This window comes from Haliotis cracherodii, unplaced genomic scaffold (genome assembly GCF_022045235.1).
Source record: "Haliotis cracherodii isolate W230 unplaced genomic scaffold, xgHalCrac1.p SCAF_9, whole genome shotgun sequence".
In the NCBI taxonomy this organism is placed as follows: domain Eukaryota; kingdom Metazoa; phylum Mollusca; class Gastropoda; order Lepetellida; family Haliotidae; genus Haliotis; species Haliotis cracherodii.
The window spans coordinates 51,354,804-51,369,797 of record NW_027266343.1 but is presented as its reverse complement, the minus strand read 5'-3'; the positions used below and the strand labels follow the sequence as shown (position 1 = coordinate 51,369,797).

Here is a 14,994-nt window from a genome sequence, read left to right as displayed (position 1 = left end):
TGTATGTGTTTGTGACGGAGGAACCGTTGGGGCAGGATACGCTTACTTTTTGGCAACCGCCAGGTATCATCACTATCTGGTAGTCTTTCATACGCAGATGCGTGTGATCATTAAAGTCGAAATCGTACAATGGTCTTTGCTTCGAGCAGAGGTTTCGAATGATTCTGAAAAGGGTTATGTGGCTTTTATTTGCAACTGCGTTTCTTGAGAGAATTCTCTTATTTTCAACATATCATCTTGATAATTGTACACTTCATTATCAAGGCATTTGTAATAATACGAGCATCACTAAATTTGTTATCTCAATTTCTATAAATAACGCCTGAATATTGATATAATAATCATTCAATGATGACCCTTTAACTACATAAATCGTCAAGGCCAGAGAAAAATCAGGCTCCATTATCTGCTGAAACAGATTTCATTGGTTGTAAAAGGCAAGATTGTACTAAAACATATACTGAATATCAATGATGTCACCAGGTGTTAATGAATAGTTTATATTTGTATATATTTGTTGGGTGTTTCATGAGCTCCTCCGTCAGTTCCATCGTGTGCCATATTGGGAGAATGTTGTCTTTTGACAATGTCTCAGCCATTCATACATTTGCATATATACTTAATCACTCTTGCAAATAACTCACTTTAACATGTTTTAATCTTCGGGTGAGTCTTTGGTTCTAAACATTAGAAGAAAGAAGAAAGTATATAAATCGCCTCTACCCTTTAAGTATGCCCTTGACATGATGAAGCAGTAGTGACAGTGATGACTGTGTTCTTTTAAGGCGTGTTTAAACCAAAACTCATACCAAGAATAAAACACGCCCAAATCAGTTTGACAATGTGTAAGTGTATAAGGGTTTCCCAGAAAAACCGTACATCTAAAAGTAAAGACGTGTGTTTTCAGAAGAAAATGCTCTTAAAGTATAACACAAAGGTGTTTTCAAAGATAGACATGATCAAACGACTTGTTTTTACAGTCTGGTTGTTGTTATAAAGACTTATGACAAGCTTTAAAGTTGGACCATTTATTCAGCTAAACATAACTCTCTACAGTTACCAAATGCTATCTCCTTTGTATTGATAAATGATTGTCACTTTTGCGTTGTAATCCAACAAAAGGGATATATTAGCTATTTGTTTGTTTATTGTAATCTTCAATCCTACCAATCCAGTTCGGAATCTTAAAATTCGCGGTCTGATTTAATCAATATGTATTCTACAAATAGCGCCTACAGGGAAGGTCGTTAGTAAACACACAACTAAATATCTATATAGATACTTCTCCTATTAATTACATAAGCAGTATGCAAAATGTTAAATTGCATCATCAAACCAAGAAGTACATGTTTGATGGAAATTACAAATAATTTGTAGTTTGATAAGCTACACCCGGACAAGCGTATTTAATAGTTACTTTTGAATTCAATCGTTTTGTTTGTGTTATCAATAAACTGTAAAGATATGTTACTGTCATGGAAATTCCAACTGTATGCATTCCCTTCTAACCAAAGCAGTAAGAATCTTGCAACATTTGTTTTGATGCTCTACATCACCATGGCTTTCGCTGTTTCATTGCAGCAGCTCAGATATTATTTATACAGAGCACCATAACAACATGTAGATTGTATTCTTTCTACAACTTTCGCTCATTTTCAAGGCCAGCACACACATTTGCATTTCAATACAGTGCACACTGTCTACCCCTTGATCCCGTTAATGAACGCTTTGACCAAAATTGATACTCCTGCTTATTTGTTTCGCTGCTTGTTTTTAAAATGCAAATTGAAATACAGCCAGCCAATTCCAGATATTATGGTACTTCAAATGGCCATCAAACCCTTTCGTGGCAGCCCAAATGATACATTCCCCTGAAACATGAACTCGGGTAAGTGACATTTTGTGGGAGATATATCAAGCATAAAATCCCTCCTCTTATCATCATGTCCGGTTTCCTCAGGAACTTAATACACATTTCAGTAGTTGATATCTTAGCTTGAAGTAAAACGCAATATCATTTAAGTGCTTGGATATTGGTCTACAACACGTACTATGTCCAGAGTTTACAATATGGAGAAACATAGATCCCTCTTCCATTGTGAACATTCAATTCAGTTTTCAGGTTCTCAAACAAATTTCAAGGCGTAAATAAATATGACAAGATTTTATTGAACCAATTCCATTGGTTTGCGAATATACATAGATAGCCAACATCACACTGCAGGTGATAAAAAATCAATAATAGCCGATACCTGAAACAAAAAAATAGTAGAATAAAGTTGGGATATATGGATAAGTCACAACGAAGTCTTGAAACTAGCTGCATGATAAGCTAAACCAAATATTAGAGAAAGCAGAGAATAATTTTAAAGATATTTTGTAAATGTCATCAGCTTTGTCGCGTAAATAATAATACCACATAGGTAAGTTATATAATTTTGCAAACGAGACTGAAAGTGGGATACGATAAACAAATGATATCATATTTTGTGAAATACCTTTTCCCAATCCCATTCCGTATCCTCCAATTCCGCCGTAGAGACCACCATAGCCTCCAAGTCCTCCGTACAGACCTCCCATGCCTCCGTATAGACCTCCCATGCCTCCGTATAGACCTCCCACGCCTCCGTATAGACCTCCATAGCCTCCGTACAGACCTCCATAGCCTCCGTACAATCCACCCATTCCGTAGCCAATTCCGCCCAGTCCTCCTTTCAACCCGCCAATTCCACCATACAGACCGGTAGGCTCGGCAAAGGCGGTAACAGCCAGGCAGGCAACAAGAGCGGAGACTATCTTCATCATTTTGAGTATCTATTGAGTAACGTGAAAATCTTTGTTAAGAAAGGGAAATAGCATGTTATCGTTACTCATCTGGTAAATTCAGTTCACACCACTCATTGTGAATTATGTTATCAGTTTTACTTTCACCTGCATTCATATATTTCCCAATTTACAAGAACGTTTTATGTTACATATTTGTACTTTTATGAATTGGCTCAACATAAAGATTGAAAACAGCCAGATGGGCAGCAGATGAATCAAACATTAAAAGTATACATATATATCAAAAGCAAACCTTAAAATAGTACTTACAGTTTGGTCTTGACTCGTATCTGTGTCTGAACGGCAGGTGAAAATAAGAGATGATGGAACAGTTTCCCCCATCCTTTATATATACCATTTGTGAATTATACGTGATTGATTTACCTTGGGCTGGCCACTTCCAGGTAAGTAACGCACCTCAGTTTAATGGTGTAAAATAAGCATTCATTTCGCATCAAAGGGCCCGAGGTTATCACCCTACGGGTACACATGCGAGCTGGTATACATGAACATCGATTAAGGAAGTACAAGACAACGTATATAAAGGTGGCAAACAGACACACTCTCTCTGGCATCGTCTCAATGCATTCGAACAGTCCTCGATACTCAACGTTTAACCTATATCAAGTAAATATTCGATAACGGTCTGACAAGTGTGTATCCAGTATATGTATGATGAGGGAGCAACATACATCATACATTATAATGCATCTGTGTGATACGACATAACAAGAGACCAGAAAACTGACGCAACACACTAGTACAGCCCCACCACAGTACAGCAGTAGCGCTGTACCACACGGGGTCAACTATGCTAACCGTTTCCGTGTAATACAGCAGCCTGCTCACAAGAAAATAGCTTCTGCTGAATATACTGCAGAAGTCCCCAGATACTACATTATTCTCTCCGAATTTTATTTATCTTACTGTACAATAACAATAAACTACAACAGCTTTATTTCCTGACTGATAGGTACATATATTGGTTTCTTCTCACAAAGGGACTGTCACTATGAATACTCACCACACCTTTTTATGCGTGTAATATCTGTTAAAAGCCTAAAGTACACCAATGTCTTCTGAAAACATGATTGACATATGAACAACAGCTTGTTTTCTCGTCTTTGTTGACTTGTCTTTGTATGTGTTTGTGACGGAGGAACCGTTGGGGCAGGATACGCTTACTTTTTGGCAACCGCCAGGTATCATCACTATCTGGTAGTCTTTCATGCGCAGATGCGTGTGATCATTAAAGTCGAAATCGTACAATGGTCTTTGCTTCGAGCAGAGGTTTCGAATGATTCTGAAAAGGGTTATGTGGCTTTTATTTGCAACTGCGTTTCTTGAGAGAATTCTCTTATTTTCAACATATCATCTTGATAATTGTACACTTCATTATCAAGGCATTTGTAATAATACGAGCATCACTAAATTTGTTATCTCAATTTCTATAGATAACGCCTGAATATTGATATAATAATCATTCAATGATGACCCTTTAACTACATAAATCGTCAACGCCGGAGAATAATCAGGCTCCATTATCTGCTGAAACAGATTTCATTGGTTGTAAAAGGCAAGATTGTACTAAAACATATACTGAATATCAATGATGTCACCAGGTGTTAATGAATAGTTTATATTTGTATATATTTGTTGGGTGTTTCATGAGCTCCTCCGTCAGTTCCATCGTGTGCCATATTGGGAGAATGTTGTCTTTTGACAATGTCTCAGCCATTCATACATTTGCATATATACTTAATCACTCTTGCAAATAACTCACTTTAACATGTTTTAATCTTCGGGTGAGTCTTTGGTTCTAAACATTAGAAGAAAGAAGAAAGTATATAAATCGCCTCTACCCTTTAAGTATGCCCTTGACATGATGAAGCAGTAGTGACAGTGATGACTGTGTTCTTTTAAGGCGTGTTTAAACCAAAACTCATACCAAGAATAAAACACGCGCAAATCAGTTTGACAATGTGTAAGTGTATAAGGGTTTCCCAGAAAAACCGTACATCTAAAAGTAAAGACGTGTGTTTTCAGAAGAAAATGCTCTTAAAGTATAACACAAAGGTGTTTTCAAAGATAGACATGATCAAACGACTTGTTTTTACAGTCTGGTTGTTGTTATAAAGACTTATGACAAGCTTTAAAGTTGGACCATTTATTCAGCTAAACATAACTCTCTACAGTTACCAAATGCAATCTCCTTTGTATTGATAAATGATTGTCACTTTTGCGTTGTAATCCAACAAAAGGGATATATTAGCTATTTGTTTGTTTATTGTAATCTTCAATCCTACCAATCCAGTTCGGAATCTTAAAATTCGCGGTCTGATTTAATCAATATGTATTCTACAAATAGCGCCTACAGGGAAGGTCGTTAGTAAACACACAACTAAATATCTATATAGATACTTCTCCTATTAATTACATAAGCAGTATGCAAAATGTTAAATTGCATCATCAAACCAAGAAGTACATGTTTGATGGAAATTACAAATAATTTGTAGTTTGATAAGCTACACCCGGACAAGCGTATTTAATAGTTACTTTTGAATTCAATCGTTTTGTTTGTGTTATCAATAAACTGTAAAGATATGTTACTGTCATGGAAATTCCAACTGTATGCATTCCCTTCTAACCAAAGCAGTAAGAATCTTGCAACATTTGTTTTGATGCTCTACATCACCATGGCTTTCGCTGTTTCATTGCAGCAGCTCAGATATTATTTATACAGAGCACCATAACAACATGTAGATTGTATTCTTTCTACAACTTTCGCTCATTTTCAAGGCCAGCACACACATTTGCATTTCAATACAGTGCACACTGTCTACCCCTTGATCCCGTTAATGAACGCTTTGACCAAAATTGATACTCCTGCTTATTTGTTTCGCTGCTTGTTTTTAAAATGCAAATTGAAATACAGCCAGCCAATTCCAGATATTATGGTACTTCAAATGGCCATCAAACCCTTTCGTGGCAGCCCAAATGATACATTCCCCTGAAACATGAACTCGGGTAAGTGACATTTTGTGGGAGATATATCAAGCATAAAATCCCTCCTCTTATCATCATGTCCGGTTTCCTCAGGAACTTAATACACATTTCAGTAGTTGATATCTTAGCTTGAAGTAAAACGCAATATCATTTAAGTGCTTGGATATTGGTCTACAACACGTACTATGTCCAGAGTTTACAATATGGAGAAACATAGATCCCTCTTCCATTGTGAACATTCAATTCAGTTTTCAGGTTCTCAAACAAATTTCAAGGCGTAAATAAATATGACAAGATTTTATTGAACCAATTCCATTGGTTTGCGAATATACATAGATAGCCAACATCACACTGCAGGTGATAAAAAATCAATAATAGCCGATACCTGAAACAAAAAAATAGTAAAATAAAGTTGGGATATATGGATAAGTCACAACGAAGTCTTGAAACTAGCTGCATGATAAGCTAAACCAAATATTAGAGAAAGCAGAGAATAATTTTAAAGATATTTTGTAAATGTCATCAGCTTTGTCGCGTAAATAATAATACCACATAGGTAAGTTATATAATTTTGCAAACGAGACTGAAAGTGGGATACGATAAACAAATGATATCATATTTTGTGAAATACCTTTTCCCAATCCCATTCCGTATCCTCCAATTCCGCCGTAGAGACCACCATAGCCTCCAAGTCCTCCGTACAGACCTCCCATGCCTCCGTATAGACCTCCCATGCCTCCGTATAGACCTCCCACGCCTCCGTATAGACCTCCCATGCCTCCGTACAGACCTCCATAGCCTCCGTACAGACCTCCAAGGCCTCCGTACAATCCACCCATTCCGTAGCCAATTCCGCCCAGTCCTCCTTTCAACCCGCCAATTCCACCATACAGACCGGTAGGCTCGGCAAAGGCGGTAACAGCCAGGCAGGCAACAAGAGCGGCGACTATCTTCATCATTTTGAGTATCTATTGAGTAACGTGAAAATCTTTGTTAAGAAAGGGAAATAGCATGTTATCGTTACTCATCTGGTAAATTCAGTTCACACCACTCATTGTGAATTATGTTATCAGTTTTACTTTCACCTGCATTCATATATTTCCCAATTTACAAGAACGTTTTATGTTACATATTTGTACTTTTATGAATTGGCTCAACATAAAGATTGAAAACAGCCAGATGGGCAGCAGATGAATCAAACATTAAAAGTATACATATATATCAAAAGCAAACCTTAAAATAGTACTTACAGTTTGGTCTTGACTCGTATCTGTGTCTGAACGGCAGGTGAAAATAAGAGATGATGGAACAGTTTCCCCCATCCTTTATATATACCATTTGTGAATTATACGTGATTGATTTACCTTGGGCTGGCCACTTCCAGGTAAGTAACGCACCTCAGTTTAATGGTGTAAAATAAGCATTCATTTCGCATCAAAGGGCCCGAGGTTATCACCCTACGGGTACACATGCGAGCTGGTATACATGAACATCGATTAAGGAAGTACAAGACAACGTATATAAAGGTGGCAAACAGACACACTCTCTCTGGCATCGTCTCAATGCATTCGAACAGTCCTCGATACTCAACGTTTAACCTATATCAAGTAAATATTCGATAACGGTCTGACAAGTGTGTATCCAGTATATGTATGATGAGGGAGCAACATACATCATACATTATAATGCATCTGTGTGATACGACATAACAAGAGACCAGAAAACTGACGCAACACACTAGTACAGCCCCACCACAGTACAGCAGTAGCGCTGTACCACACGGGGTCAACTATGCTAACCGTTTCCGTGTAATACAGCAGCCTGCTCACAAGAAAATAGCTTCTGCTGAATATACTGCAGAAGTCCCCAGATACTACATTATTCTCTCCGAATTTTATTTATCTTACTGTACAATAACAATAAACTACAACAGCTTTATTTCCTGACTGATAGGTACATATATTGGTTTCTTCTCACAAAGGGACTGTCACTATGAATACTCACCACACCTTTTTATGCGTGTAATATCTGTTAAAAGCCTAAAGTACACCAATGTCTTCTGAAAACATGATTGACATATGAACAACAGCTTGTTTTCTCGTCTTTGTTGACTTGTCTTTGTATGTGTTTGTGACGGAGGAACCGTTGGGGCAGGATACGCTTACTTTTTGGCAACCGCCAGGTATCATCACTATCTGGTAGTCTTTCATGCGCAGATGCGTGTGATCATTAAAGTCGAAATCGTACAATGGTCTTTGCTTCGAGCAGAGGTTTCGAATGATTCTGAAAAGGGTTATGTGGCTTTTATTTGCAACTGCGTTTCTTGAGAGAATTCTCTTATTTTCAACATATCATCTTGATAATTGTACACTTCATTATCAAGGCATTTGTAATAATACGAGCATCACTAAATTTGTTATCTCAATTTCTATAGATAACGCCTGAATATTGATATAATAATCATTCAATGATGACCCTTTAACTACATAAATCGTCAACGCCGGAGAATAATCAGGCTCCATTATCTGCTGAAACAGATTTCATTGGTTGTAAAAGGCAAGATTGTACTAAAACATATACTGAATATCAATGATGTCACCAGGTGTTAATGAATAGTTTATATTTGTATATATTTGTTGGGTGTTTCATGAGCTCCTCCGTCAGTTCCATCGTGTGCCATATTGGGAGAATGTTGTCTTTTGACAATGTCTCAGCCATTCATACATTTGCATATATACTTAATCACTCTTGCAAATAACTCACTTTAACATGTTTTAATCTTCGGGTGAGTCTTTGGTTCTAAACATTAGAAGAAAGAAGAAAGTATATAAATCGCCTCTACCCTTTAAGTATGCCCTTGACATGATGAAGCAGTAGTGACAGTGATGACTGTGTTCTTTTAAGGCGTGTTTAAACCAAAACTCATACCAAGAATAAAACACGCGCAAATCAGTTTGACAATGTGTAAGTGTATAAGGGTTTCCCAGAAAAACCGTACATCTAAAAGTAAAGACGTGTGTTTTCAGAAGAAAATGCTCTTAAAGTATAACACAAAGGTGTTTTCAAAGATAGACATGATCAAACGACTTGTTTTTACAGTCTGGTTGTTGTTATAAAGACTTATGACAAGCTTTAAAGTTGGACCATTTATTCAGCTAAACATAACTCTCTACAGTTACCAAATGCAATCTCCTTTGTATTGATAAATGATTGTCACTTTTGCGTTGTAATCCAACAAAAGGGATATATTAGCTATTTGTTTGTTTATTGTAATCTTCAATCCTACCAATCCAGTTCGGAATCTTAAAATTCGCGGTCTGATTTAATCAATATGTATTCTACAAATAGCGCCTACAGGGAAGGTCGTTAGTAAACACACAACTAAATATCTATATAGATACTTCTCCTATTAATTACATAAGCAGTATGCAAAATGTTAAATTGCATCATCAAATCAAGAAGTACATGTTTGATGGAAATTACAAATAATTTGTAGTTTGATAAGCTACACCCGGACAAGCGTATTTAATAGTTACTTTTGAATTCAATCGTTTTGTTTGTGTTATTAATAAACTGTAAAGATATGTTACTGTCATGGAAATTCCAACTGTATGCATTCCCTTCTAACCAAAGCAGTAAGAATCTTGCAACATTTGTTTTGATGCTCTACATCACCATGGCTTTCGCTGTTTCATTGCAGCAGCTCAGATATTATTTATACAGAGCACCATAACAACATGTAGATTGTATTCTTTCTACAACTTTCGCTCATTTTCAAGGCCAGCACACACATTTGCATTTCAATACAGTGCACACTGTCTACCCCTTGATCCCGTTAATGAACGCTTTGACCAAAATTGATACTCCTGCTTATTTGTTTCGCTGCTTGTTTTTAAAATGCAAATTGAAATACAGCCAGCCAATTCCAGATATTATGGTACTTCAAATGGCCATCAAACCCTTTCGTGGCAGCCCAAATGATACATTCCCCTGAAACATGAACTCGGGTAAGTGACATTTTGTGGGAGATATATCAAGCATAAAATCCCTCCTCTTATCATCATGTCCGGTTTCCTCAGGAACTTAATACACATTTCAGTAGTTGATATCTTAGCTTGAAGTAAAACGCAATATCATTTAAGTGCTTGGATATTGGTCTACAACACGTACTATGTCCAGAGTTTACAATATGGAGAAACATAGATCCCTCTTCCATTGTGAACATTCAATTCAGTTTTCAGGTTCTCAAACAAATTTCAAGGCGTAAATAAATATGACAAGATTTTATTGAACCAATTCCATTGGTTTGCGAATATACATAGATAGCCAACATCACACTGCAGGTGATAAAAAATCAATAATAGCCGATACCTGAAACAAAAAAATAGTAAAATAAAGTTGGGATATATGGATAAGTCACAACGAAGTCTTGAAACTAGCTGCATGATAAGCTAAACCAAATATTAGAGAAAGCAGAGAATAATTTTAAAGATATTTTGTAAATGTCATCAGCTTTGTCGCGTAAATAATAATACCACATAGGTAAGTTATATAATTTTGCAAACGAGACTAAAAGTGGGATACGATAAACAAATGATATCATATTTTGTGAAATACCTTTTCCCAATCCCATTCCGTATCCTCCAATTCCGCCGTAGAGACCACCATAGCCTCCAAGTCCTCCGTACAGACCTCCCATGCCTCCGTATAGACCTCCCATGCCTCCGTATAGACCTCCCACGCCTCCGTATAGACCTCCCATGCCTCCGTACAGACCTCCATAGCCTCCGTACAGACCTCCAAGGCCTCCGTACAATCCACCCATTCCGTAGCCAATTCCGCCCAGTCCTCCTTTCAACCCGCCAATTCCACCATACAGACCGGTAGGCTCGGCAAAGGCGGTAACAGCCAGGCAGGCAACAAGAGCGGCGACTATCTTCATCATTTTGAGTATCTATTGAGTAACGTGAAAATCTTTGTTAAGAAAGGGAAATAGCATGTTATCGTTACTCATCTGGTAAATTCAGTTCACACCACTCATTGTGAATTATGTTATCAGTTTTACTTTCACCTGCATTCATATATTTCCCAATTTACAAGAACGTTTTATGTTACATATTTGTACTTTTATGAATTGGCTCAACATAAAGATTGAAAACAGCCAGATGGGCAGCAGATGAATCAAACATTAAAAGTATACATATATATCAAAAGCAAACCTTAAAATAGTACTTACAGTTTGGTCTTGACTCGTATCTGTGTCTGAACGGCAGGTGAAAATAAGAGATGATGGAACAGTTTCCCCCATCCTTTATATATACCATTTGTGAATTATACGTGATTGATTTACCTTGGGCTGGCCACTTCCAGGTAAGTAACGCACCTCAGTTTAATGGTGTAAAATAAGCATTCATTTCGCATCAAAGGGCCCCGAGGTTATCACCCTACGGGTACACATGCGAGCTGGTATACATGAACATCGATTAAGGAAGTACAAGACAACGTATATAAAGGTGGCAAACAGACACACTCTCTCTGGCATCGTCTCAATGCATTCGAACAGTCCTCGATACTCAACGTTTAACCTATATCAAGTAAATATTCGATAACGGTCTGACAAGTGTGTATCCAGTATATGTATGATGAGGGAGCAACATACATCATACATTATAATGCATCTGTGTGATACGACATAACAAGAGACCAGAAAACTGACGCAACACACTAGTACAGCCCCACCACAGTACAGCAGTAGCACTGTACCACACGGGGTCAACTATGCTAACCGTTTCCGTGTAATACAGCAGCCTGCTCACAAGAAAATAGCTTCTGCTGAATATACTGCAGAAGTCCCCAGATACTACATTATTCTCTCCGAATTTTATTTATCTTACTGTACAATAACAATAAACTACAACAGCTTTATTTCCTGACTGATAGGTACATATATTGGTTTCTTCTCACAAAGGGACTGTCACTATGAATACTCACCACACCTTTTTATGCGTGTAATATCTGTTAAAAGCCTAAAGTACACCAATGTCTTCTGAAAACATGATTGACATATGAACAACAGCTTGTTTTCTCGTCTTTGTTGACTTGTCTTTGTATGTGTTTGTGACGGAGGAACCGTTGGGGCAGGATACGCTTACTTTTTGGCAACCGCCAGGTATCATCACTATCTGGTAGTCTTTCATGCGCAGATGCGTGTGATCATTAAAGTCGAAATCGTACAATGGTCTTTGCTTCGAGCAGAGGTTTCGAATGATTCTGAAAAGGGTTATGTGGCTTTTATTTGCAACTGCGTTTCTTGAGAGAATTCTCTTATTTTCAACATATCATCTTGATAATTGTACACTTCATTATCAAGGCATTTGTAATAATACGAGCATCACTAAATTTGTTATCTCAATTTCTATAGATAACGCCTGAATATTGATATAATAATCATTCAATGATGACCCTTTAACTACATAAATCGTCAACGCCGGAGAATAATCAGGCTCCATTATCTGCTGAAACAGATTTCATTGGTTGTAAAAGGCAAGATTGTACTAAAACATATACTGAATATCAATGATGTCACCAGGTGTTAATGAATAGTTTATATTTGTATATATTTGTTGGGTGTTTCATGAGCTCCTCCGTCAGTTCCATCGTGTGCCATATTGGGAGAATGTTGTCTTTTGACAATGTCTCAGCCATTCATACATTTGCATATATACTTAATCACTGTTGCAAATAACTCACTTTAACATGTTTTAATCTTCGGGTGAGTCTTTGGTTCTAAACATTAGAAGAAAGAAGAAAGTATATAAATCGCCTCTACCCTTTAAGTATGCCCTTGACATGATGAAGCAGTAGTGACAGTGATGACTGTGTTCTTTTAAGGCGTGTTTAAACCAAAACTCATACCAAGAATAAAACACGCGCAAATCAGTTTGACAATGTGTAAGTGTATAAGGGTTTCCCAGAAAAACCGTACATCTAAAAGTAAAGACGTGTGTTTTCAGAAGAAAATGCTCTTAAAGTATAACACAAAGGTGTTTTCAAAGATAGACATGATCAAACGACTTGTTTTTACAGTCTGGTTGTTGTTATAAAGACTTATGACAAGCTTTAAAGTTGGACCATTTATTCAGCTAAACATAACTCTCTACAGTTACCAAATGCAATCTCCTTTGTATTGATAAATGATTGTCACTTTTGCGTTGTAATCCAACAAAAGGGATATATTAGCTATTTGTTTGTTTATTGTAATCTTCAATCCTACCAATCCAGTTCGGAATCTTAAAATTCGCGGTCTGATTTAATCAATATGTATTCTACAAATAGCGCCTACAGGGAAGGTCGTTAGTAAACACACAACTAAATATCTATATAGATACTTCTCCTATTAATTACATAAGCAGTATGCAAAATGTTAAATTGCATCATCAAATCAAGAAGTACATGTTTGATGGAAATTACAAATAATTTGTAGTTTGATAAGCTACACCCGGACAAGCGTATTTAATAGTTACTTTTGAATTCAATCGTTTTGTTTGTGTTATTAATAAACTGTAAAGATATGTTACTGTCATGGAAATTCCAACTGTATGCATTCCCTTCTAACCAAAGCAGTAAGAATCTTGCAACATTTGTTTTGATGCTCTACATCACCATGGCTTTCGCTGTTTCATTGCAGCAGCTCAGATATTATTTATACAGAGCACCATAACAACATGTAGATTGTATTCTTTCTACAACTTTCGCTCATTTTCAAGGCCAGCACACACATTTGCATTTCAATACAGTGCACACTGTCTACCCCTTGATCCCGTTAATGAACGCTTTGACCAAAATTGATACTCCTGCTTATTTGTTTCGCTGCTTGTTTTTAAAATGCAAATTGAAATACAGCCAGCCAATTCCAGATATTATGGTACTTCAAATGGCCATCAAACCCTTTCGTGGCAGCCCAAATGATACATTCCCCTGAAACATGAACTCGGGTAAGTGACATTTTGTGGGAGATATATCAAGCATAAAATCCCTCCTCTTATCATCATGTCCGGTTTCCTCAGGAACTTAATACACATTTCAGTAGTTGATATCTTAGCTTGAAGTAAAACGCAATATCATTTAAGTGCTTGGATATTGGTCTACAACACGTACTATGTCCAGAGTTTACAATATGGAGAAACATAGATCCCTCTTCCATTGTGAACATTCAATTCAGTTTTCAGGTTCTCAAACAAATTTCAAGGCGTAAATAAATATGACAAGATTTTATTGAACCAATTCCATTGGTTTGCGAATATACATAGATAGCCAACATCACACTGCAGGTGATAAAAAATCAATAATAGCCGATACCTGAAACAAAAAAATAGTAGAATAAAGTTGGGATATATGGATAAGTCACAACGAAGTCTTGAAACTAGCTGCATGATAAGCTAAATCAAATATTAGAGAAAGCAGAGAATAATTTTTAAAGATATTTTGTAAATGTCATCAGCTTTGTCGCGTAAATAATAATACCACATAGGTAAGTTATATAATTTTGCAAACGAGACTGAAAGTGGGATACGATAAACAAATGATATCATATTTTGTGAAATACCTTTTCCCAATCCCATTCCGTATCCTCCAATTCCGCCGTAGAGACCACCATAGCCTCCAAGTCCTCCGTACAGACCTCCCATGCCTCCGTATAGACCTCCCATGCCTCCGTATAGACCTCCCACGCCTCCGTATAGACCTCCCATGCCTCCGTACAGACCTCCATAGCCTCCGTACAGACCTCCAAGGCCTCCGTACAATCCACCCATTCCGTAGCCAATTCCGCCCAGTCCTCCTTTCAACCCGCCAATTCCACCATACAGACCGGTAGGCTCGGCAAAGGCGGTAACAGCCAGGCAGGCAACAAGAGCGGCGACTATCTTCATCATTTTGAGTATCTATTGAGTAACGTGAAAATCGTTGTTAAGAAAGGGAAATAGCATGTTATCGTTACTCATCTGGTAAATTCAGTTCACACCACTCATTGTGAATTATGTTATCAGTTTTACTTTCACCTGCATTCATATATTTCCCAATTTACAAGAACGTTTTATGTTACATATTTGTACTTTTATGAATTGGCTCAACATAAAGATTGAAAACAGCCAGATGGGCAGC

At 37.2% G+C, this 14,994-nt stretch overlaps 4 protein-coding genes across 4 annotated transcripts; all 4 read right to left on the bottom strand.

The window, feature by feature from the left end:
• Window positions 1-2,235: 2,235 nt before the first annotated feature.
• Window positions 2,236-2,805, bottom strand: LOC139451959 (neuropeptide-like protein 31). Its single transcript, XM_071233243.1, has 2 exons — window positions 2,499-2,805; window positions 2,236-2,252 (listed from the first exon to the last, which is right to left on the bottom strand). Exons 1-2 carry the CDS (start codon window positions 2,803-2,805, stop codon window positions 2,236-2,238), a joined length of 324 nt encoding a protein of 107 aa, XP_071089344.1.
• Window positions 2,806-6,200: 3,395 nt separating this feature from the next.
• LOC139451958 (acanthoscurrin-1-like) lies at window positions 6,201-6,791 on the bottom strand. The gene is made up of 2 exons (XM_071233242.1): window positions 6,464-6,791; window positions 6,201-6,217 (listed from the first exon to the last, which is right to left on the bottom strand). Exons 1-2 carry the CDS (start codon window positions 6,789-6,791, stop codon window positions 6,201-6,203), a joined length of 345 nt encoding a protein of 114 aa, XP_071089343.1.
• A 3,395-nt stretch (window positions 6,792-10,186) lies between these two features.
• Window positions 10,187-10,777, bottom strand: LOC139451957 (acanthoscurrin-1-like). The gene is made up of 2 exons (XM_071233241.1): window positions 10,450-10,777; window positions 10,187-10,203 (listed from the first exon to the last, which is right to left on the bottom strand). Exons 1-2 carry the CDS (start codon window positions 10,775-10,777, stop codon window positions 10,187-10,189), a joined length of 345 nt encoding a protein of 114 aa, XP_071089342.1.
• A 3,396-nt stretch (window positions 10,778-14,173) lies between these two features.
• On the bottom strand, window positions 14,174-14,765 carry LOC139451956 (acanthoscurrin-1-like). The gene is made up of 2 exons (XM_071233240.1): window positions 14,438-14,765; window positions 14,174-14,190 (listed from the first exon to the last, which is right to left on the bottom strand). The coding sequence occupies exons 1-2, from the start codon at window positions 14,763-14,765 to the stop codon at window positions 14,174-14,176; spliced, it is 345 nt and encodes a 114-aa protein (XP_071089341.1).
• Between the last annotated feature and the right edge of the window lie 229 nt (window positions 14,766-14,994).